The following is a 26,223-nucleotide window of genomic DNA, read 5'->3' as shown; positions in this document are numbered from 1 at the left end:
TACATGTCAACGGTGGTGGCTGGTTCCCCCAAACCCCCCCCCCCTATTTTTTTCTTTATTTTTTATGCCAAACAAAAGCGCCCCCAGAGGCTCCCCATTTTTTGTGGGGTGAACAATCGCACCCCCCCCCCCCCCAGTCTGCAATTACCCCATTCAGGTTGCGGCTTCTCTTCCGGCTATTTATTATTATTCAGGATTTATATAGCGCCAACAATTTACGCAGCGCTTTAATCTGGTTTTAAGATCCACCTCCTGTCCTGATTGGCCAGGAGGAGGAGCCGGAAGACAATAGCAAATATTGATTCGCTAGTGTCACAAGTTGGTGGATCTGACGCCCAGCATGGTTATGGGGCAGAGGTTATGGACCGGCCCAGGCCACTGCCCCTCAGAATAAATCCCTCCTCCTTCCAGTACAAATCTGCCCCCCCCCCTGCTGAAATCCCTCCTCACAGCACAAATATTTGCCCCTCCCCCCCAAAAAAAATCACCCCCTCCTAGCACAAATTCTCTTCCCCTAAATTTCCTCTCCACATTCTCTTCACCCCCCCCTCCCCCTTCAAGTCCCCCCCCCCCCCCCCCCAGCACAAATTCCCCATAAATCCTCCCTACCTAGCTCACATCTTCTCCCTCTCCTCCCCCTCACCCCCATCCCAACACAAATGCCCCAAATCACCATTTTTTGCACCCCCCCCCCATATTCCCCCTCTCAACACAAATCCTCCTCCCTAATCTCCTTGTGGGCCCCTACCCCCCCCCCCCCCCAATGATACCACTGCACCCAGGGCAGCCACCCACCCCTTGTCCCGACCCTAGTGGGTAGCGAGCACCGGGATCCTTGCCACCCTCTTTGTAAAGGCTTCATCCACACTTGTGCAGCAACTTTCAGACATCAAAGTCACATGGCGAGTCGCAGGCCCATTGTTTTTTGATGGCACCCGTTCAACTTGGTGCGACTTTGAAAAGGGTGCCTGCACTTTTTTTTTATTTATTTATTTTTTAACGTGACTTTAGTCCATAGAAGGCAAAGTCAGATCAAATGCCACATGAAAGTAGTGCAGCCGCCTTTTCAAAGTCGCTGCAACTTGGAACAAGTGCCGTTAAAAACCAATGGGCCTGCGACTTGCCTTGCGATTTTTTTTTTTTTTTTTTTTTCAAAAAGTCACTTGACAAGTATCGCAAGTGTAAATGGAGCCTTAGAAGTCCGCTAATCCTATGCCACATGGCCAATGTTTAGCACAACTTTACTGTTTAATAATATTATTATGACTATTATTATTTTTTTTATTATGGTTATTAATAATAGTCATAATAAGCAATAATAATAAAATCTTTACTGTTTAAGAATATTATGACTATTAATAATAATTGTCATAATGAAAAACCTTTTGATATTTTGATTATTAATAATAATCATCGTCATAATAATAATGATGAAAAAAACGTTTTCAGTTTAATATTATGAATATTATTATGACTGTTATGATTATTAATAATCATAATATTAAACAGTAAAGTCTTTCATTATTATGATTATTGATTATGACTAATAATCATAATAGTCATATTAATAATTTTATTATGACTATTTTGATTATTAAGTCATCAATAATAGTCAATAATCATAATAATGAGAAACGTTACTGTTTAATAATATTATGAATATTATTATTATTATGACTTAATAATCATCGTCATAATAATGAAAACTTTTACTGTTTATTAATAATAATATTCATAATATTATTAAACAGTAAGTTTTTTATTATTATGACGATAATCATTAAGGCATAAAAATATTCATAATATTATTAATCGTCATAATAATAATATTCATAATAAAAAAAACGTTTACTGTTTAATATAAATATTATTATTATTAATAATCATAACAATAAGTTATAATAATAATCATAATGAAAATAACTTTACTGTTTAATAATATTATTATGATAATAGTCATAATAATCATCAATAGCAATCCTAATAATCAATAATAAGTCATAATAATGGGGAAAAAAAATGTTTTCTGTCTCTTTGGGCCCATCTGCACCAGCCTGGTCGGCTGCGGTGCATCGGCGCAGCTCACTTACTTAAACGGGCTGCACATTGCATCAGAACAACAGACTAGAATGCATGCAGCAGTCTCAGCAGCAAACTGCAACGCGTCGTCTTGGAGCGCCATTCAGAATGAGGGCCCGTTCACACTATTGCGTTGGCGGTAAGAAGTGTGTTACTGCAACGCATGTTCTGTGTGTTGGTGCAATGCCATTCACGATAAGCAGCGCCGTGTTGCACCAACGCCCGTATCGCGCTTTTGCTGCGTGTTTCAGTATCGCCCTTGTTACTGCGACTCAGTAGTGTAAACGGACCTGCGCAGGTGAAACACACTTTTGCGCGCGTGTTTCCGCTACTCGCATTATGTTGTGTGCGTTTAGCAAATGGCTCTGACACCCATCTGCTAAAGGGCAGCACCTTTCAATGCGTGTCAGGAAAACTGCTCAAATTTTATTTATTTTTTTATTCCATACATAAATGAGAATGTAGGCTGAGGCAATGCATGTGTAATGCGCATGCGTTGCGGTGCTGTCATGTTTGTTTGTGTTTTTGTTTTTTGTTTTTTATTTTTTTGTCTGTTCATGTGCATTGCCAGCCCATTTATAACAATTTCACACGACACACAGGAAATATACTGAGTTGCTCCTGTGTGCGTCCACCCCTCAGCATGTTAATGCCTCTGTTCATTCCAACCTGTCCTATGGCTGCAGAGTCTGGAGACCCCCCCCCCCTCCCCCATCCCTTGCTCAGGGCCTAGCAGAGTCCTCATCAGATCATTTTTTAATTCGGGGTACTGTAGGCCCCCCCCCCACATTTAAGTGTTTCCCTTGAACGCACGTGCGCAAAAGAGTGTATTTTTAAAATGTTGGAAAAAAACGCATGCCGAGCTAGCTTTTGCTGTTCTTTGTAAATGGCAGCCCAAGCTCAGCGCAGAAAAATATTCAACAGGTGCGTAAAAAAAATAAATAGCATAAAATAAATAGCATAACATAAATAAAAATAAAAGCTACGTCTGGTGTAAAACGGACTGTCCCTTGTGCGTCGGTTAAAGGCCACCCTGTGTGCGTATCGCAAAAACACGACCTAGATGACACCGTCGCACGTTCTAGTGTGAATGGAGACTTGAGGTTCACAGCACCTAGCGTCACGTAAACGCACAGCGAGTTTGCACAAATAAGGCAGCCTGTTCATTTGACTGCGCTGCTTTACATGCGCCTTTTTTTTTTTTTTTTGGGCATCAAACTTCGTGTGTCTTAACGCACTCTAGATCTGTTACGAATGCGTTTCTGATTGCGAGTTTTTGATGCGTTTCCGGGTGCATTCCAGGTGCTTTATTTTTCTTTTCCCTTTTTCTTTTTTCTTTTTTTATTTATTATTTTTTTTTTTCTTTCCTGTCCCCCCCCCCCCCCCATACTAGGGTCCAGTGAGTTTTGATGCGTTCCCGTGCATTCCAGTGCGTTCATGCATTGTACTGCGTTCTAGTGCAGGAAAAATGTGTTTTTATCTATTTAGTTCTTTTTATTTTTTTCTGGAACTGACTAAACAGATGTGAACTATGCAATTGGAAACCATATTCACTTACTTTCCATGCTGGCATGGAAAGTAGGTGATATGGTTTCTAATTGCATTGTTCACGTGTGGTCAGTTCTAAAAAAAAAAAAAAAAAAAAAAAAAAACAAACACACTTTTCCTGCACTGGAACACAGTAAGATGCACTGGACCCTAGTATAGTGGGGGAGGGGGGCGCACTGGACTGCATGTGGTGTGAACTAGCCTTTAAAGCGGAAATTCACTCCCCCAATCAGCATTGATTGTTTTTAATCCTCATGCTGCTAACATTAGTAAATAGGAAAGTGTATCATATTTACTTGTTTTTATACTTTCTTTTTATTTTTTATTTTTTTCTAATTTCTTCAGTCACTTCCTGGTTTCTTGCCTAGGCAAATGATGTCGTACATCCCAGGGGAGGAGGGAGTTTCCTCAGCTAAGCACACCCTCCTGCATGCATTCTTGAGCGAAGGGCAGATGAGTTCCAGGAAGTAAATGCTACATGAATCATCTGCCCTTACTCAAGATGGCCACCGCCAGAAATGCTAGGGGAGGGTGTCTTTTTTTTTTTCTTCCCCACAGTGATCTCTCAACAAAATTGAAGAACGGAGATGTGGATGGATGCAGGGAGTTTGCTTTGAATAATAACCCGTTGGCGCCGGCCACGTGCAAATATGCGGCCTCGCGGTGGAGGGGCCTTGGCGTTGAGAGGGAATTTGGTGTAGATACAGCTGTGCCGAGAGCGGGCTCCTGTCAGTTACCAGCGGCAAACGGAAAGCTCTCGAATGCTACTTGCGATCATGTGACTCGCTGTCACGGTGGTCACAACCCCTTAAAAAACACTTCCGGACTGCCCTGTCATCGTTATACGCCGGTACTTTGATGTTAAATACCGAGGTTATGGCAGCAGACAGCCCAGGTATTTTCTTAAATGGCGGGCAGTATACTTTAAGATAAAAGCGGTCTCTGCGTCGGATTCACCACAAGATCACTTTTATCGGCGGCGGGAGAGGTGAAACCACCCCCCCCCCCTCCTCCTCCCCGCCGTGTTTCGCTCGTCCCTGTCGCTTACCGGATCCGTCGGTAGCAGCAGGGACGATCCGATCTTTTCCCTTCTGTGGCACCAAGTAGAGCGAGGGAATGATGGGGGGGGCCCCCCCCCCCCCCACGTGACTCTGACAGAAGTGACGTCAAACATCACTTCCGCCCCAATGCCTTAAAGGGACTTTTATTTTTTTATTATTGCATTTTAGTGTAAATATGAGATTTGAGGTCTTTTTGACATTAAGTCGACCTGTCATGCTTTTTTTTTTTTTTTTTTTATTACTAGCGATGTAATGGGAATAAAAGTGATCCCCATTTTATTTTTTTAGTTTTTTTTGGGGGGGGATAGTGTAAAAATAATTAAGAAGAAACAAAAATTTAAAGCGCCGTCCCACTGAGCTTGTGTGCAGAAGTGAACGCATGCGTGAGTAGCGCCCGCATCTGTAAACGGTGTTCAAACTACATGTGAGGTATCGCCGCGATCATTGGAGTGAGAGCAATAATTCTAGCACTAGAACACCTCTGTAACTCAAAACTGGTAACCTGTAAACAATTTGAAACGTCTCCTATGGATATATATATAATAAAATTGCCATTGTAAGACCGCTGTGTGACATAAAGTTTTACAACGACCGCCATTTTATTCTCTAGGGTGTCTGGAAAAAAAATGATATATAATGTTTTGGGGTTTTAAGTAATTTTCTAGCAAAACAAAAATGATTTTAACTTGTTTAAAAAGACAACTCTTTCAAGTTTTGAAAAATAGGCCCAGCCCTTAAGGGTACTTTCACACGGGGCGGATCAGTTCTGATCCGCCCCGTGGACATCCGTTTGCTCAGCGGGGATCACTCCGTCGATCCCCGCTGACCAGGAAGATGACAGGTCCGTCTCTGCACACTGTGCAGGGACGGACCTGTCACAGCGCCGCTCTCCCCTATGGGAGATCGGATGACGACGGACCGCAGTGCCCGTCGTCATCCGATCCGATCCGCAGACGGATGGAAAAATAGCTTTTTCCTCCGTTACACTTTTTCGGATCGGAGCGGGTCGGATGTCAGCGGACATGTCACCGCTGACATCCGACGCTCTATGGAGCACCCGTTCAGGTCCGCCTGAAAAACTGACAGGCGGGCCTGAACGGGACGTCAGTGTGAAAGGGGCCTAAGTGGTTAGAGGGCCAGGAGGCGCCGAGTCCAAGGAGTAAAAAATGAATTTAAATAGCTTTAGTTTCCGGTTTGTGGGTCTCGAATGCCGCTTAACGCATTTTGTAATGCACAAAAATATTAAAGATTGGCACCAAGTGTGGCACGTGTGTTCTACGAACGTGCACAAAAACATGTGCTTGGATGTGAATGGACGCCTGCCCGCATTCACGCTTGGTGTTTCCAGTTTGCGTAAAAAAAAAAAAAAGTCAAAGCACAGAAAATGCACATTTATTTTATTTTTTCCCCCCGCATGTTTTTGAAAACACACTTGTGGTGCCATTAATTGTTGTTCAAGGCTCCCTCAAAAGCAGTAGCGCATTTTGTCATACGGCAAACGCACGCTAAGAAAATATGTGCATAAGCTACCCTGTGTGTGACGTGGAAATGCATAAAAGTGGCGCCAAAAAGAACCCCCCCCCCCCCCAAAACCTAGGAACGCGCTACACACAATGGGAATAAGCCTGAGCACCAAGCAGAGGAGATTCCAGTGATTGGTCCCCCCATTTACTTTGACTGTGGCTTTGAAATTGTGCGACTTGGAAGACTTCTGTGCGGCTTCATGCATAGACGTCTATGCAAGTCGCACCCAAAAAAATCGCAAAAAGTAGTGCAGGCGTCTCATCGATTTGAACAGTGTGACTCGCCATGCGTTTTGTTTTTTGTTTGGTCCTGTCAAATCACATGACAAGTCACGCCAATGCGAACCTCCTCGCAGTATTTTTTTTTTCTATTTATAGTTACATTGTGTGTTTTGTAAACCATGTGATATTTTGTTTTTCTTTTATAAACAATCTTTCCTGCGTCAGCTGAGGGTTTCTATGTTGGCCTCTATACAGAGGTCATTGATTGTGATGTGGGTGTGGCCAGGCGTGTTGGGGGCGGTACAGTTGTAAAACTCCCATAAGCAGAGTTTGCGGTGAGTCATGTGACCTAGAGGCGGCAGCACCCTGGGGAGCCCATGTCAGCAGACTCCTCAAGCAGAGATTTGCTTGGGGGGGAGGGGGGGGTTGAGGGGTCACGTGACGGTACATGCCGGATTCTGATCACCTTACCTGCCCCTGGGAGGGGGAAAGTCCCTGACCCTTTCCCAAAAAAGCAGCGGTGGGAAACGCATAGATGTGAACATGACCCATAGGAAACCATGTTAAATGTACTGTAGTGTTTCTGCAAAACTTAAAACGCACTAACCGTGTGTGTGTGTGGTGTTGTGTTTTTTTTTATTTATTTTTTTTGTGAACTGTGTTGCCCAACAAAGTGCCTGTGTTATGTGTGGGGGTTTTTTTTTTTTTTTGTTTTTTTTTTTTTTTTTGTTTCCAGTCTATTCATTTGCATGGTTTTTCATGCAACACCTGTTAAGGAGTGAAAATAATGCACGTATTTGCACCGGCGGAAACGCAACTCATCAGGGGGGCTCATTCAGACCCTTTTATTTGTGGCAATGCATGCATTACTGCAACGCACATTAAGGTTAGCTTCACACCAGTACGGTGCAACCTAGGGTGCGTGCAGTTCTTGCGTGTTGTGTGCAGCCCCTTTTTAATTTTGGTGGGTAGCGCTACCCCAGAGAAACGCGCCCCGACCCCCTTTTTTTTTTTTTTGTAAATTCCTGCAGCACCATACAGTTTGGCGTGTAAAAAACACTGACGTTTGCTATGCATCGTGTTTCTGTGCATGTCGGGGGGGGGGGGGGGGGGAAGTGCGCAAAATTGTGGCCCTGCATAGATGTGAACCACGCCCAGAGGGCCTTGTGAAATTCATTCTGAACGTCAGCTGTGGACAGACGGTGAAGCACATCACAACGCATGACGATGTACTAACATGCGTTGCGTTGTGCCTTTTAGAAACACTTTTTTTTTTTTTTTTTTTTTTTTGACAATGCACCCCCACGTTAGTGCTGCAATGTATGTCTGTCGGCTGCAGGGCTGACTTTAACACAAGGCAAAAGGGGCCTATTCAAACAATTTGTGTGGGGGGGGGGGGGGTGGCTTTATTCTGACCAGGGCAATCTTTAATATTGATTGGACCCGGGGCAACAAAACACTTCTTTTGGGCACTCCTGGGGCTCAAGGGGCAGCTGCTCCTGGTCCGGTAATTGTTGTGGGGCCCAAAGCAGCTGCCCCTTGAGCCCCAGGAGTGCCCAAAAGAAGTGTTTTGTTGCCCCGGGTCCAATCAATATTAAAGACTGCTCTGGTCAGAATAAAGGGCCCCCCCACGCATTGTTTGAATAGGCCCCATTGGGATTCCTGGACCCTGGTAGATTGGCAACGCATGTCAGCACATCGTAGGACTGCGGGATGAAAGGATCTGTTTTATGTGACAGCCAATCCGCCCCAATGAGTGACTGAATGTCACAGCACTGAGCAGGAAAAAAAAAACGCCCATGTGTCACACCCTGTGTGGGGGGAGGCCTGCCTGCCACCACCGGTGACACCCTATGGGGTCCTCTGTCACTGAACAATGGGCGCAGGCATGCTAATCCTAATCCACAAAATTTGGATGACATCTCCTTCGTTATTAAAAAAAAAAAAAAATCATAGTTAACACCTTTCCTGTCCCAGGTAGACCTCTCCCTCTCTCATTGTATATGTGGATGATGCCGGGAACAAAGATGGTGCTGTAATGCTTAGGATGGCCTCCTTTTTTCAAAAATTGTACTGCACCGCATGTGTCGTGTGTTGCAGTAACTCACAGAACTGTAAGTAACGACTGGGTCTCTCTTTAAAACTGATCTTCTTTTAACCACTTGCTTACTGGGCACTTAAAGCCCCCTCCTGCCCAGACCAATTTTCAGCTTTCAGCGCTGATGCACTTTGAATGACAATTGCGCGGCCATACAACACTGTACCCAAATGAAATTTTTATCATTTTTTTTCCCCACAAATAGAGCTTTCTTTTGGTGGTATTACAGCTGGGAGTTTTATTTTTTGCTAAACAAACAAAAAAAGATGCAAAATAAAAATAAATAAAAAATCATGTTTAATAGTTTGTTATAAAATTTTGCAAACGGGTGATTTTTCTCCTTCATTAAAGTGCGCGGATGAGGCGCACTGATAGGCTGCACTGATAGGCATAGTTAAGGCGGCACTAATAGGCACAGATAAGGTGGCACGGATGGGTGGCACTAAGGGGCACTGATGGGTACCACTGATAGATGGGACTGATGGGCACTGATAGGTGGCTCTGATAGGTGGCACTGCTGGGCACTGATGGGCGGCACTGGTAGATGACACTGATGGGCACGGATCTGTGGCACTGGGGTGCAGCACCTTTGTTGAGGCAGATTGTGGGTGGCACTGTGGGCACTGCTGGGTAGTACTGTGGGCACTGCTGGGTGGCACTTACGGGGGCACTTATTTATTCCTAAGGGGGGGCAGGTGGGCACTGGTAAGCTGGCCGTGATCGGGACTGATGTCCCGATCACGGCCGCCGGTGATCGGCTCTTTTTTTTTTTTTCAGCTGTCAGTGCGAGGAGGAATAATAGCCGATTACTGGCTCCGTTGTATCACATGATCAGCTGTCATTGGCTGACAGCTGATCACGTGGTAAGGGGTCGGGATGGACCCCTTGCTCGGATCGGTGATCAGGCGAGTCTCATAGACTCGCCGATCACAGAGCGCGCCGCGCACGCCCCTCAGGGGGCGCGCAGGCCGCTTGTGCACGGGACAACGTCAATAGACGTAGTCCCGGCAAAGGAGGTCCGCGCTGTAGCCTTCGTTTGGCTATAGCGAGGGTCTCAAGTGGTTAAAGACTGCTTTTACTCCCCAGCAGTACAACACCGTGTTTTTTGAGGCATCATCCAGGGTCATCCTCTACTTCCTGTCACTCTTCGACAAATACAGTGAGTGTTGTCATCCTAGTATAGTGTTGGCACCACAAAACACCCCCCCCCCCCCCCTCTATAATATAGGAGAGAAAGAATACAGTAAGTGTTTTGATGCCTGGTCGAGGGTTCCTCCTAGTATAATGTTAGCACCACAAAACACCACTCTTCTCTATAATATAGGAGAGAGAATACAGTAAGTGCTGTCATCCTAGTATAGTATTAGCACCACAAAATATCCCCCCATTCTCTATGATATGAGAGAGAGAGAGAATACAGTAAGTGTTGATGCCTGGCTGAGGGTTCCTCTTAGTATAGTGCTCGCACCACAAAACACCCCCCCCTCTCTATAATATAGGAGAGAGAGAGAGAATATAGTAAGTGTTGTCATCCTAGTATAGTGTTAGCACCACAAAACACCCCCCCCCCTCTCTATAATGTAGGAGAGAGAGAGAATATAGTAAGTGTTGTCATCCTAGTATAGTGTTAGCACCACAAAACACCCCCCTTTCTCTATAATATAGGAGAGAGAGAATACAGTAAGTGTTGTCACCCTGGGGCAGGAAAGGTGTTGGAACTATGGATTCCCCCCCCCCCTCATTTCCGTAACATAGGAGCGAGGTGTTCTATAGTCTTTACACACTTCCTGTCGTAGAGTGACAACGCTGCTGCTCCGGAAAGCATAGTACAGTAAGTGTTGTCACCCTATGACCGGAAAGGTGCTGGAACTATGGATCCCCCCCCCCGTATCCTCTTCACAATAACATAGGAGGGAGGTGTTTCATAGTCTTTCACACTTCCTGCCCTAGGGTGACACTTGCACCCCCCACCCCCCCAGTATCATCTGCATAACCTAGAATGGAGGTGCTTTATAGTCTTTACACACTTCCTGGCCTGGGGTGACAACGCTGCTCCTCCAGAGAATACAATACAATGTTTTCACCCCAGGACAGGAAAGGTGTTTGACACTATGTTGGAAAACTCCTCTTTATACCCTTCCTGTCCTAATGTGACAACATAGAGGAGAAAACAGTGAGTGACAGAATACCTCCCTCCTATGTCATGGAGAAGGGAGGGGTGTTCTGTAGACCTAACTCACTTCCTGTCCTAAGGTGACAACACCCCCCCCCCATATCCTCATCTCCATAACCTAGGAGGGAGGTGCTTCATAGTCTTTACACATTTCCTGTCGTGGGGTGGCAACTCTGCTTCTCTATAGAGTACAGCGAGTGACAGAACACCTCCCTCCTATGTCACGGAGAAGAGGAGGAGGGGTGTCCTATAGTCCTGACACACTTCCTGTTCTTGGATGACAACACTGCTCCTCCATGGATGATAGTGAGTGAGTGTTGTCACTCTGCCTGAGACAGGAAGTCTATGACTGGCAGGATCATGAATGCAGCCACCACATCTAAGTGCTGGTGAACTGTAATATATTCTGTTTTCTGATAAGTGACTTTCTGTATAAAATAAATCCATCAATGGGCTAAGACGGTCATTGTCAATAAATTTAGATCCAGCTGATGACCTCACTGAGGGCAGAGTACCATCCTATGACATAGTGATGCCACTTTACTGCTCCATAAAAGTCCAACTTCCAGCCAGGAAGACTTTATATACATCTGTAAGTGACACTTTTTATTGTCGGCTTTTGTTTTTATGAAGGGTGATGCCTGGCTGAGGGTTCAACTTATAAAAGGCTGATGATGGAAGGACTGCAAGTGTGTGTGTGTGTGTATATATATATATATATATATATATATAATATATTTTTGTGTCTCTCTTTTTTTTTTTTTTTTTTTTTTTTGGCATCCCAGTCTTATGCTGGCTATACGAAAAATAGGCCGCAGTTCCTTTTTCGGATAGTAAATGGGCACAAAATCATTAATCGGTACAATTTTTGAGCAGAAAAAAAATGAATGACGCATTTGGAAATTTCCTACAGAACGATGAATTAAAAATGTTAATGTGTATCCCGTCCAAACTGTTTGGCTAGCAGGGCACTTTTAACCCCTGCTAATTTTATAAATTATTATTATTTATTTATTTTTTTATCCTTTTATTACATGTGTATGGTGTAGAAGTGGATATTTTGTGGTGGTGACATCGGTGAGGCCTGTATGTCTTCACTTCTCATTGCTGCAGATGGGGGGACTTGTCAGGTACCCAGAACAATTGCAGCTCCAACATAAAAGAAGCGGGTCTCTCCCTTGCCAGGCGGGGAGGCACCCGGGTGACACATCCTATGATGCGGGTGCGGTGGGATGGCTGGGCGTGTGGCCTTCTTCTCTATGTGAAGCTATTTGTGGTGTGTTCTTATCTCAGCTGCTAGGAATCCCCAGTGTGCTCTATTTGCCACACTGCAGGGTCCCCCCCCCCCCTTCCTCAGTGCTGGGCTTAGATAAGGTTTCTGAATGAAAGAGCTGATTGAAACCCCCCCCCCCCCCCCAAGCTCCTCTCCGGTCACCACCGAATAATCCACTGATGGCCAAGCAGCCATCTCTCTCTTCATCTTTCTTCTCTTCTTTCTTCTTTCTTCTCTTCTTTCTTCTCTTTTTTTCTTCCCTTTCTTCTCTTTTTTTCTTCCCTTTCTTCTCTTTTTTTCTTCCCTTTCTTCTCTTTTTTTCTTCCCTTTCTTCTCTTTTTTTCTTCCCTTTCTTCTCTTTTTTTCTTCCCTTTCTTCTCTTTTTTTCTTCCCTTTCTTCTCTTTTTTTTTCTTCCCTTTCTTCTCTTTTTTTTCTTCCCTTTCTTCTCTTTTTTTCTTCCCTTTCTTTTCTTCCCTTTCTTCTTCTCTTTTCTTCGCTTTCTTCTTCTCTTTTCTTCGCTTTCTTCTTCTCTTTTCTTCCCTTTCTTTTCTTTGCTTTCTTCTCCCACCAATGCATTTTGATATTCACTTCTCCCAAGAGCCGGCCCACTGCTTGCACTTGGGGGGGGGGGTCCTTGAGAGGAGTGCTGAGCAGGGGTGGCCCCCCCCCCCCCGATCTACATGCAGGGCATCGGATGCATTGATTTTAATGGGGATTTTCTTTTTCTTTTTCGCACATGATTAGAGCCTGAGGTTCTAATTGGCTTCAAAAAAAGGGTGGGCTCGGGGAGCAGAGCACTGCGTCCTGAGCCCACCCACTTGTGTGACATTAGGCAATTAATATTTACCATGGTCTTCCTGATTATCCTCCTGGCCAATCGGGAAGCGGGTCCTTAAACTCGATTGGTCAGGAAACCCTAAGATTCCCTGGCCAAACGGGTCTCAGGACACACTTCCTGGCTCTTCCTTCCACCGTGCCTCCTAAGGTAAGGCCTCTGATACCCAATTTCCCATTTTGTCTCCCGTGTGCGGGGGGGAGCGCGATTGTTGCCTCAGGCTGACGGCGAGAGAAAAAGAAGCCAATTGATTTGTGCTCATGTGTTTAACAGGGAACATGCTGATAGGGGGAGAGAGCCGAGTGACGGGTGAGCTCGTCCCTGTGCTGCTTCTCTTTTCACTGTCCAGTCGCAGCCTGGGGGGGGGGGGGGGGGGGGGGGTTATACAAGCTGTACACTCACTAATTTACATTGTAGCAAAGTGTCATTTCTTAAGTGTTGTCACATAAAAAGATAGAAGAAAATGTGAGGGGGTGTGTGTGTGTGTATATATATGTATGTATGTGTGTATATATATATATATATATATATATATATATATATATATATATATATATATATATATATATATATATATATATATATATATATATATATATATAATATATATATAAATATTTTTAGATCTCTCTATCTCTCTCTCTCATCTCTATCTCTCATAATTGCATACAATAATATTATGTATATATTGTACTATAGGAGACTTGTTACCCATTTAGAATTATAAGCATTCCTTTCCTGCCTTGGAGGCCAGCCAATCATAATATAGCAATTTACAATGACATTTGTCATGTGTTCCACACCCTCCTGAATCATAAGGCAGCCCTGCCATTTACTCCACCTATACGCTGCATAATGACTTTTTTCTTTTTTTTTTTTTTTCCTTTTCATTAATAAAAGGATCAGGATTGTCAAACCAAATTTATAGGTCTACTATAATAAGATTGTTTAAATATTCTTTGTGATGGATGGATTGTATAGAAAAAACGCCAAGCATAGGTCTGTACAATGTAAAAAAAGGGGGGGGAGGAAAGAAACGCAAAGTACAAAACCTTCTTTTTACTTTTTAATTTTTTTTACTATAAAAAAAAAAGATATATAAATGTAATTCTGCCATCTAAAAAGATTGAACAAACCAAATTGTAATATATGGGACCCCACTTCAATGCATGCATTAATAACAATAGTGCTATTGTTATGTTTGTATGTATTAAAGTGGGGCACTGTATACCACATCATTTGGGGTTTTATTTAACAATTTTTAGATGGAGTAAAATACAAATTTTACAGCTTTAAAAAAAAAAAAAAAAGAGGTGTGTTTGTTTGTTTGTTTGTTTGTGTTTTTTTTTTTTTATGCAATTGGGTTCATTAACCACTTTCAGACCGGACCATTTTGCTGGCTTAAGACTACTTTTTGCGATTCGGCACTGCGTCGGTTTAACTGACAATTGCGCGGTCGTGCGAAACAAAAAAATCCCAAACAAAATTGACGTCCCTTCCACCCCCCTCCACCCCCACACAAATAGAGCTTTATTTTGGTGGTATTTGATCACCTCTGTGGTTTTTATTTTTTGCGCTATAAAAAAAAAAAATAGAGCGACAATTTTGAAAAAAAAAACAATTTTTTACTTTTTGCTATAATAAATATCCCCCAAAAATATATAAAAAAAAAAATATATATATTATTTTTTTTCCCTCTGTTTAGGCCGATACGTATTCTTCTACATATTCTTATTAAAAAAAAAATAAAAATCCCAATAAGCGATTGATTTGCGCAAAATTTATAGCGTTTACAAAATAGGGGATAGTTTTTATGGCATTTTTTTTATAAAAAAAAAAATAATTTCTAGTAATGGCGGCGATCATTCATTTGTTGCAGTCACAAAAAAAAAAAAAAAAATGAATGATCGCCGCCATTACTAGAAATTTTTTTTTTTTTTTTTTTTTTTTGTGACTGCAACATTATGGCGGACACATCGGACATTTTTTGGACCATTGTCATTTATACAGAAATCACTGCTATACAAATGCACTGATTCCTGTGTAAACGACACTGGCAGTGAAGGGATTAACCAGGGGGTGGCAGTGTAGGGGTTAAATGTGTGTTTAAAGGTGTGTTACTAACTGTGGGGGGGGGCTGGGCTGTGTGTTAGTGAACACTGATCTCTGCTCCAATCACATGGAGGAGAGATCAGTGTCGCTTGTTGCTAGGCAGAACGGGGAGATGCTGTTTACAATGGCATCTCCCCGTGAGACGATCTTGGGTATCCCCGTGGCGATCGAGTCCGCGGGACCCGCGACCAGACTCGTGGAGGCCCTGACCGGCACGTGATGGCAGGGCGGCAAATACAACTGGACGTACCTGTACACCAATTTGCCTGCCCGTGCCATTCTGCCGAAGTACATCGTCGTGTGCCGGTCGGGAACTGGCTAAGAACCTTTCCCTCAGAGGAGGAATTGTCTTGGGCCGCACATAAAATACACAAACACAACAAGGAGAGCTCAAGAGCAGAAAAGTCGGGCAGATTAAAGGTAACAAACAACTTGAGATACACCCTCAATAACCTCCCAATTGGTGTATCATCACAGCGCTCATATACCCCCTCCCTCCAGCTGCCACTTAAAAAATTAAATGTGTTTATCAGAAGGTGAAAAGAAGGCAAATCTAACACTTGAAATGCAAACACAGACACCTAGTGGCGCAAAAGGTAACCACTTCAGCTCTGGAAGATTTACCCCCCCCCCCCCCCCCCATGACCAGGCCATTTTTTCTTATATGGCACTGAGTTACTTTAACTGACAATTGCACAGTCATGTAACTCTGTACCCAAATTAAATGTTTAGCCCTTTTTTTTTTTTTTTTCTTTATTTTTTTTTTCACACACACAAAAATGTAGAAAATCAAATGTCTTAATCAGTTTAGGCCAATATGTATTCTGCTACATATTTTTGGTTAAAAAAAAATCCCAATAAGCGTATATTGATCGGTTTGCGCAAAAGTTTTATAGTGTCTACAAACTATGAGATAGAGAGAGATATATATATATATATAATTTTTTTTTTTAACTAGTAATGGCAGCGATCGGTGACTTTTATAGCTGGTTTGCGGTGGGCAGTCGGGGCACTGACACTTTTTGGGGACCAGTGACGCTAATGCAGTGATCTGTGCTTATAACATGCACTGTATTAATGACACTGGCTGGGAAGGGGTTAACATCAGGGGTTATATGTGTTCTCTGGGAGTGATTACCAACTGTGAGGGAGGTGCTTTGACTAGGGGAAGGTAAAGATCCGTGTTCCTGCTTTAGCAGAAACACAGGATCGGTACCTTCCCCTCTCAGAGAATGGCTGGCTGTCGTGTAAGGCTGCAACTAATGATTATTTTCCTAATCGATTAGTTGGCCGATTTATTGTTTCGATTAATCAGTTAATAACCTTAAAAAAAAAAAGTGTGGTGTGTAATTTAGTTAATATGTAAAGTTTAAAAAAAAGGCAATTTATTCTTAAATATCTCTATATGCAGTGGTAAATATAAATACCGTATATACTCGAGTATAGGCCGACCCGAATATAAGCCGAGGCCCCCAATTTACCCCCAAAAAAACTGGCAAACTTATTGACTCGTGTATAAGCCGAGGGTGAGACATGCCTGTCCATCCCTGTGTGTGTGTCCGTCCATCCCTGTGTGTCCGTCCATCCCTGTGTGTCCGTCCATCCCTGTGTGTCCGTCCATCCATCCCTGTGTGTGTGTGTGTCCATCCATCCATCCATCCCTGTGTGTGTGTGTCTCCATCCATCCATCCATCCATACCTGTGTGTGTGTGTCTCCATCCATCCATCCATCCCTGTGTGTGTGTGTCTCCATCCATCCATCCCTGTGTGTGTGTGTATCCATCCATCCATCCATCCCTGTGTGTGTGTGTGTCTCCATCCATCCATCCATCCGTGTGTGTGTGTCTCCATCCGTGTGTGTGTGTGTGTGTGTGTGTGTGTGTGTGTGTGTGTGTCCAGCCTACCTGTGTCCCGAGCCTTTGTCCCGAGCCTCCGTCCCGTGTCGTGCCTTGCCTTCGTCCCGTCCCGTCCCGTCCTCTCACGTGCCGTGCGTTGCCTTGCCTCCGTCCCGTGCCCTCTTCGTCGGCGGCCATTGTAAAATTCAAAAGCCGCGCCTCCTCCTTCGCCTGTGATAGGCGGAACACTGAATTTCCCAGCAGCCTGTGTTCCGCCTATCACGGACGTCGTATCATCCTCGTCCGTAGTACGAGGATGAGCGGATGCCCGTGATAGGCGGAACACAGGCTGCTGGGAAATTCAGTGTTCCGCCTATCACAGGCGAAGGCGGAGCCGGAGGCGCGGCTTTTGAATCAGAATGGCCGCTGTCTGTCTGCTCGACACGCTGATCGAGCGGGCAGACAGCGATGACTCGAGTATAAGCCGAGGGGGGCACTTTCAGCCTCAAAAAAGAGGCTGAAAATCTCGGCTTATACTCGAGTATATACGGTAACCAACTATATGGTTAGGGAGCAAAATATCTAATCCACTCTGAGAAGACAGAAGAGATATACTGTATATATTAGAGGGGATATATACTATTAGAGGAGATATACTGTATATACTATTGACGATATACTGTCTATACTATTAGAGGCTATATACTATTAGAGGGGATATATACTATATATACCATTAGAGGAGAGATATATATAGTATATATACTGTATATACTAGAGGATATATAGTGTATATACTATTAAAGGGTCAATCTGGTAAATATCATCAGAGTCATAAACTTTAACCCCATTTTGTTGCTGGCCGATTAATTGATTATGAAAATGGTAAACGATTAATTTCATAATCGATTAGTTGTTTCAGCCCCACTGTCGTGTGTTATATAGGCAGACTGTGCCTGTGTCCTGAACGACTGCTGGACCCGCTGATTGGCTCCCGCTGTGTCCAATTGCAGCGGAAGCGGGTATCCGGCCACACGAGTGTGCGCATCCCAGCAGTTTCCGATCACGTGCTTGGTGCCTGACCAGGCACCGAGCAGCCGTCCTGCTGCGGTATATGTGTGTAGGGCGGTCCACAAGTGGTTAATGATCACTTATATAGATTATGTACAGTACCTGAGTATTAAAACTTCTCCCTTTTTTTTTTTTTTTTTTTTTTTAAATGATTAAAAAAAAAAAAAAAAAAAGAGGGCGCCATAAAACTAGTGCAATATTTGATATTGTTTTTGATAAACGAAACGCATCAATATCTGGTAGAATGGATAGAGTAACTATTACATAGTAGGTGAGGTTGAAAAAAGACACAAGTCCATCAAGTGCAACCTATGTGTGTGATTATATGTCAGTATTACATTGTATATCCCTGTATGTTGCGGTCGTTCAGGTTATCGTTTTATCTCTGGAGTTGATCCCCTTTTTTAATGCCAATAATCTGTTCTCTTTTTTAGCAGCAGCTTGGCATTACTGAGTCTATCATCTACCAGGACCCCCAGGTCCTTTTCCATCCTAGATCCCCCCCCCCCCCAGAGGTTCTCCCCCCAGTGTATAGATTGCATTCATATTTTTGTCACCCAAATGCATTATTTTACATCTTTTCTACATTAAACCTCATTTGCCATGTAGTTGCCCATCCCATTCATTTGTTTAGATCTTCTTGCAAAGTTTCCACATCCTGCGGAGAAGTTATTGCCCTGCTTAGCTTAGTATTGTCCGCAAATACAGAGAGTGAACTGTTTACCCCATCCACCCCAGGCTGTTTATGAATAAATTAAATAGGATTGGTCCCAGCACAGAACCCTGGGGGAACCCCACTACCCACCCCCAACCATTCTGAGTACTCCCCATTTATTACCACCCTCTGAACTCACCCTTGTAGCCAGTTTTCAATTCTCCGTGAATTCTCAAGGTGCTCATCACATATTTTGGTTCTAATTCTGCCCTTCATGTGATTCATCCTTTTGAATATAATTGTTAAAAAAACGAGGTGCTGCCGAAAGCTGATGACGTGAATAAGGCGTGATGGGGAAGCATGGGGTGTTATTTCTTTAGGAAGATGACTTCTAAAGCTTACAATCTCTAAGGTCTCTTTTTTTTAAAAGTCCAAATTTTTCTTCAGCTGCAAGTGTAAAATATATATTTTTACAAAGGATTTTATATATATATATATATATATATATATATATATATATATATATATATATATATATATATATATATATATATATATATATATATATTTAGCACTACTATTCCTTTTTTGTATTGGATTTTACAAATACAGCAATTTCGAAATCGGATGAAAGGTATAGTGCTAGAAAACACTTTTTTTTATCTAATTATAAAGAAAAAAAAAAAAATCTCTATATCGGACCAAAATGAGGGACATTGTTTGAAATCAGGGACAGTTGGGAGTTATGTGCTCATACTTACAAAGTGTGTTACATTCTTTAACCTTAAGCAAGTGCATAATATGTGTCTCATTGCGCCTTCTCTTTTTTTTTTTTTTTTTTTTCTTTCCCTTCTTTCTGCAGTCATCTTGGACCATAGCAGCGCTGCTTCTGATTTTGGAGGGTTCCTCTCCGGTATGGTGTGGAGCGAAGCTCGGAGCCTGCGTTTGGTTCGCAGTTGTAGGTGCCAGTATGAGCAGACTCACCAGCTAGATGTGCCAGGGAAGGAGCGTCCTAGGTGCCAAAGAAGGGGCATCATACTGCCACAGGCAGCGCACATACGTACAGGGGTGAGTCCCTTGGTGGGGGTGGGAGATGGAGGGCATTTTAACATTTAAAAATGATGGTCTCCCCATGTTCTTGAAGAGGGGTGTGTGTGTGTGTGTGTGTGTGTGTACGAATGAACTCCTTTTTGCCAGTGTCATCCATGGGGTGAAGAGTTGCTAGGACCCGTGTAAGGTTCCACTAATATAGTGGCGTGCACAAGATTAGTGTAGTAGATGGCAGGGCATTGATAAGACAGTGCAGCCAGCCATCCTGTACAGGGAACGGCATCCGGCAGCTGCTGCAGGCACACGGGGATGTTTCAGGATGGAGAGAGGGGCCAGTAAATATGCCCCTTCCTTTCCTGAATGGACACAGTGAGCGATCCGTACCAATCACTCCAGTGTCCATTTACCACTGAACCATAGTGAACTGTATTTATTATGCTTTGTTTGTGAATGAGCAGAAAGCCTCCTATTCACTCATCTGGGCAGTTGAGGTTTCAGAGAAGGGGACTGCAAGTCACTTTTGGCTGGCGGTGGGGGGGCTGGGGGGTCTTGGCGGGTAGGATGTATGGGGCCTTGTGATTTCTAACAGCAGCCCTGGTAGATTGTACAAGTTAGTTCTAGAGGGGCACAGGTTAATTGCACCGGGGGGGATTGCTGGTAGGTGAAATGAGAGATGGGTTAGAAGTATGTTTCCCGGCCCAATAGTTTTAGACTGAATATCAGGTTTTAGTGGTGTTGACATTGTTGTGTCACCAAGACAGGAAGTGAGGGGAAATTGCTGGGGCAAAAAAAAATGTTGTGTACCGCTGATGATTCCCCCTTCTGAAAATACTGGTTGCTTGGAAAGAATACCAAAACTTTAACTTGGAAGAATTAAAGAGTTCGGGAGTTTGTGTATATGTGTGTGTGTGTGTATATATATATATATATATATATATATATATATATATATATATATATATATATATATATATATATATATATATATATATATATATATATATATATACCCCTAGCTTTTAGAATGACCAAGCGACTAGTATTTTCAGAAGGACATCAACAATGGCTTCTCCATATTTTGTTCATGACCTGTTTATTCCATTAAGTAGGCTTTCTAACCCTTTTGCTGTTTTCTCTCTTCAGATGCAGATCACTCTGGAGTTTGTTGGGTTTGTGTAAGCCACTCCAGAGAGGCTGTCCACTGGCCCCATCCATAGGTTCCCGGCTACCCTGGAGCTGGTCCATTTCTCCTGCTAATCCCAGTATTTGGAGGCTCCCCAGTGTTAGATCCATGAGGCACATCCAGATGGAAACACCACCCAAGGAGGAGGCAGGTGGTGAGAACAGGCTGCCTGCCCATGTTGACGCAGCGTTTGCCGGCCAGGTGGGAGTTCTGAACGTTGCTCAGGACTGTAGGGTTCTTGTTGGATACCCCGAAACAGAGCACAAACGGCAGAAAGTCTATCATGTATCTATAACATCTGATATCCCGGGGCCTAAAGCCATTTGCCGTCAAGCCTTGAAGAGAGGTCCTCCGGAACAGCTTCCGGAGCCTGCGAGGAGCCCAAGGAGAATCATGTGGGGCCAGTCCAGAAGTGACTGCCCACCTGGACACGGCCAGTCAGATGGGGACTATCCGAGTAGCTCGCTTGTGGATGATGAAGATGATCAGGACATGTTTGAGGATGGATTGCTTTCAGAAGAGATGCCAATGTGCAGTTCCGCTCAGCATTTCTCCCATAGCGGACTGCGAGTCGTTGAACACAGAGCGGAGGGCTTCCCTTCCAAGGATTCTCCTACTAGGGGAGTGACCTCTCCACCTCTCCAGAAGGTCGGTTGTAGAAGAACTGAATCCCTCTCTCCTCCGCCCTGCACCACTTTGCACAGAAGCAGTCTGAAAGAGAGACAGCTGGGGAACTCTGAAGGACTGTCTATCGCCTCTGAATCCAATGGGACTATTCTCTCAACTGACCCAAGGACTTCAGAGGCATCTACCAGCAACCAGCACGTACTTGATCTTGATTTGCACAACATTGCACATACAGAGACCTTGGTGGAAAAGTTAGAAGAAGACGGCCCTGGTGGCAGTCATGGCTGTGCCAATGGCAACTTTGAAGCATCTAAGGAGGCTTCTAAAGTCTATGTAGAAGATGGGAAGCTGCCTACTGCTGATGGCGAAGACCTGAGTTCCTTGGAGAGGACTCCTCCAGGGGCTGCCCGCCTGGGCATCCCTGGAAGCAGCAGCGTTGCAGTGAAGAGAAAACTACTTCCATCCACCGACACTGGGGACTCTTGTTCTGATGATGAAGGACCTGGGAAGAGATGGAAGGGAGCCGAGACCTGCCAGGCCCTTCATGGATCTTGCAGAAGTACTGACTCCAAGGGGGCACCTTTCTGGAACCATCTTTTGCCATCTTCACGCAATGCTCAGAAGGTAAGGTTATTTATTTATTTTTATTATACATACATTTTCTATATACAGGTGTTAGCCGCTTCCTTCCTTCCTTCCTTCCTTCCTTCCTTCCTTCCTTCCTTCCTTCCTTCCTTCCTTCCTTCCTTCCTTCCTTCCTTCCTTCCTTCCTTCCTTCCTTCCTTCCTTCCTTCCTTCCTTCCGTACATACCTTACTTTAGACCCAGTGAGGCCACCATTGGGCAGAGCTGCTGTTAGCTTACCTGAAAGGGCAAACCCCCATACCCACCCCCCCCCCCCCAGCCGAAAGTGGCTGAGGACATGGCTTTATCAGGTTATTTCTTTTCAGGCTTAGATGAATTAATAGGAAGCCCACTGAAGCATAGTAAATCGTTCACTATGCCTCTGATGAATGGACACTGGAGTGATTGGTACTGATCATCCACTGTGTTCATTCAGGAAAGAAAGGAGCCAATAAATTATGTTTTCCAGGAGTGAAACTGGCAGCACTGATGGGGAAAGGGGCACACGGGGGGGCCCCGACAGCACATGGAAGGGGTGCATGTGGTAGAACCATTCCCCTGTAGCGAAGCCTGAGGGTAGAAGCTGGCAGCGTTACAGGAGAAGGTAGACAAGGATCAGTGTTTGCAATAAGACAGTACAGCCGGCCCTCCTGCTTCATCAGGCGACTGAGCAATCCTTTGGAACTGATGGGGCCCGGGCCCAGTGCAGGAGGACTGGCTGTACTGCCTGGTCACTGGGTCTCTTGACTCCTCTATGCAGTGCAGGCAGATAATGGCTGGGGGGGAGGGGCCAACAGGGTGGTGTACATAACTCCCTGACAGCATCACAACACCCTGCCTCACTACTCCTCAAGACCCCTCCTTTCTGATGCAAACAGTGGGCTAACTCATGGGAAGAGCAATGCAAATATAAATAAAAATATAAATATGGTGGATGTCAGTCTGGAAAATTGGGTGTCCCCGGGCGGGTTGTGTTTGCACGCAGGCCGCCCCCCGGGCGGGTTGTATTTTCGCCAGGTGAAAGGTAGGGATGGAACAGGAACAGTAAGGTTGGGGAGGAAAGAGCTAGATGATGCCGGACACCCTCCTGCCAGGACATAAGGTGGACTCTATCTGACCACCTGCAGCTTCTAATGCACATTGTGAGAAGCTCGCAGTGAGATCAGAAGGCCTATCTTGCAGAATCCTGGGTCCTTCAGAACAGCTGGAGAAAATCTCAAGGCGTATATATTTGCATGTATGTATGCAGCACTATTTTTTTCTTTTTTTTTTTTTTTCTTTTTTTTTTAGCATTAAAAAAAAAAAAAAAAAAAAAGTTCTGCTCTATCTGGGCAGTGAATTTACCAAAACTGGAGAGTGTAAAATCCTTTTGCAGCTCTGCATTGAAGCCAGTCGGCTACCAGGTATTGTCAAAGCTAAATTGAATAAGCTAAGTTAGAAGCTGATTGGCTCTCATGCACAGCTGCACCAGATTCTGCACTCTGCGGTTTTGATAAATCTCCCCTCCCAATGTGTGTCGTCATCATGAAACCTAAAGCTTGATCTTATCCGGGGCCTTCAGCTGTAATCACATTGTCATGTGTGACGAAACGCTTCCTGACAGTCCTACATCTGTCACTTTATTTTATTTCCGTAGGTCACTTGAGAAATTTAAATTGCCAAACTTTTCCTGAAGTCACTAAACCGGCCTCACCGCTGTCTTCAGCTACAGCCCTTCTCATTCTTCTTCTTCTTCTTCTTCTCATTCTTCTTCTTCTTCTTCTTCTCATTCTTCTTCTTCTTCTTCTCGTTCTTCTTCTTCTTCTCGTTCTTCTTCTTCTTCTCGTTCTTCTTCTCGTTCTTCTTCTCGTTCTTCTTCTTCTTCTTCTCGTTCTTCTTCTTCTCGTTCTTCTTCTTCTCGTTCTTCTTCTTCTCGTTCTTCTTCTCGTTCTTCTTCTCGTTCTTCTTCTTCTCGTTCTTCTTCTTATTATTTTTTTGTTTGTTTGGAGGGTTTCATCTGTGTGTTCTGTTGGGGAGATTTCCCTTTTACTTCCCGTCCCCCGTGACAGGAAGTGCTGAGATCCATCCAGAACTATTCATTGCTGTCTGCCCTTCCATTGCCTCCTTTTTCTGTGTCACCAGGACAGGAAGATGGGGAAAATCTCTCCAATGGGGACATAGATACTAGCATCTATAGTTAGAAAATCGCTGTCCTATTTTTCTTGCCTCCTAAAATGAAACCATCAAAACTTTGTTGTCGGAAAGTCCAACCGTGTGTACACATAGATAGAGATAGATATAGATATATAGATATATATATATATATATATATATATATATATATATATATATATCTATATCTATCTCTATCTATATATCTATATCTATATCTATATCTATCTATCTAACACCAACTTTTTTTTTTGTGTGTATATATACATTTATATAAATTTTTACTTTTATATAGACACTCACACATATATATAATTTGTTATATATATATATATATATATAACAAATTATATAACAAATTATATATATGTGTGAGTGTCTATATAAAAATAAAAATTTATATAAATGTATATATACACACACTATAAATTATCATTTTTTTTGGGATAGTGTAAAAATAAAAAGTAAAATAATTGAGAAGAATCTCGCATCTGTAAACGGTGTTCAAACCACATGTGAGGTGTTTGAGCGAGAGCAATAATTCTAGCACTAGACCTCCTCTGTAACTCAAAACTGGTAACCTGTAAAAAATTTGAAACGTCACCTATGGATATTTTTAAGGGTAAAAGTTTGTCGCCATGCCACGAGTAGGCGCAATTTTGAAGCGTGACATCTTTGGTATCAATTTACTAGGTGTAACATTATCTTTCACAATATATAAAAAATTAAACTTGGGCTAACTTTACTGTTTTCTTACACTTTTTTTAGAATAATATATAATACACACACACACACACACACACACACACACACACACACACACACACACACACACACACACACACACACACACACACACACACACACACACACACACACACACACACACACACACACTCTCACACTATCTCTCTCCCAATACTTTTGACAATATAGTGCATATGTAGTGTTTTTTTGACCTTCATAGTATGGAATATTTCTATTTGAGCCTTCCTAATCTGTAATGACCAATTTTCCATGGAGGGGGGGGGGGGGGGGGCGTCCTTCAGGAGGGGGTCGGTGCCCAGATGTCCGGTCTGCACCGGATAAGACTCTCTGCACCATTAAATCTATATTTCTGGCAGGCCCATCATTAATGTAACAGTGAGCGGTTAAATACACATGTAAAATACTCATATGGGAGATGTTTGTCCCTTTTTTATTTTTTAAGACCTCTTGCACACAGGACGTCAAAAATGCAACGGAAGGAAAAAAAAAATCCCAAACGCGCGATCACACTGAGGCGTCAATGCTTTCTAATTCTGGCCTGTTGAAGTTTTGTTAGGTGACGGCACACTTCACCCATCAGCTGGGCTTGGCACGGGCGGCGAGGGGCCGGCAGATGGGGGACAGGTATGCGCAATGCCGGTGTGATTGACACAAGTAGGTCACGGGGACAGTCCCAGCGAGTCGGGGGTTAAAGGGCGGGCGGAGGTCGCTGGGTATTGTTGGTACATGCTGTGCTCAGCAGGGATCAGTGTCATTCTCTATCCCGGGTCATTGCTGTCCTGATATTCTCTGCTTACACAATACATGCTTTATTCTGGCCTGCCCCCCCCCCCCTCCCTCCCTGCCTCTGATACTGCCAGGCCCGGAATAAAGGGTCACCGCTTATACACATGCATGTTCCAGGGCAGGGACTTGTGTGTAGTGAGGGTCCCAGAACCTCCTGTGTTTTCCCACCATGATCTGTTCTTTTGTTAAACAGAAAGAGAAATGACAACATGGGATGGAGAAATGTTCCTGGAAATAGAAAATCTTCATTCTGCCCGTACACGGGACGCTTTGCTACAATGTATAGTAGAGCTGCATGAGTCTGCCCAACTTATAATTTATTTGCTTAGAATAAAAAGATCACGATTCTTGCGACTTAAAATTTTTCACATTTTACAAAAAAAGGGCCAACTTTACTGGTTAGTTCGTTTTTTTTTTTTTTTTTTTTTTTTTTTTTTTTTATATTAAAGTCATTTTTTCAAAGAAATTGCAATTTTTTCAAGATCACTGCACAAATACAGTGTGACATAAAAAATAACCACCATTTTATTCTCTAGGATCTGTCTCTCT

The 26,223-nt window shown here is 43.5% G+C and overlaps 1 protein-coding gene across 4 annotated transcripts in view; it reads left to right on the top strand.

Annotated features, from left to right (window-relative positions):
* Window positions 1-26,223, top strand: part of ATOSB (atos homolog B) — a 53,162-nt gene that overhangs the window by 1,540 nt on the left and 25,399 nt on the right. For all 4 annotated transcript variants that reach the window (XR_013263991.1, XR_013263990.1, XM_077463160.1 and 1 more), the window contains exons 2-3: window positions 19,349-19,554; window positions 20,680-21,970. Coding sequence is in view for 2 of the 4 variants with exons in the window: in XM_077463160.1 (XP_077319286.1) it covers window positions 19,478-19,554; window positions 20,680-21,970 (1,368 nt within the window). In the remaining 2 variants the exon portion in view is untranslated. The remainder of the gene's footprint in view (window positions 1-19,348; window positions 19,555-20,679; window positions 21,971-26,223) is intronic.

Source organism: Lithobates pipiens, unplaced genomic scaffold (genome assembly GCF_037356315.1).
Source record: "Lithobates pipiens isolate NorthernLeopardFrog02 unplaced genomic scaffold, aLitPip1_a1.2 Scaffold_3, whole genome shotgun sequence".
Lineage (NCBI taxonomy): Eukaryota > Metazoa > Chordata > Amphibia > Anura > Ranidae > Lithobates > Lithobates pipiens.
This window is presented reverse-complemented; position numbering and strand designations above follow the sequence as displayed.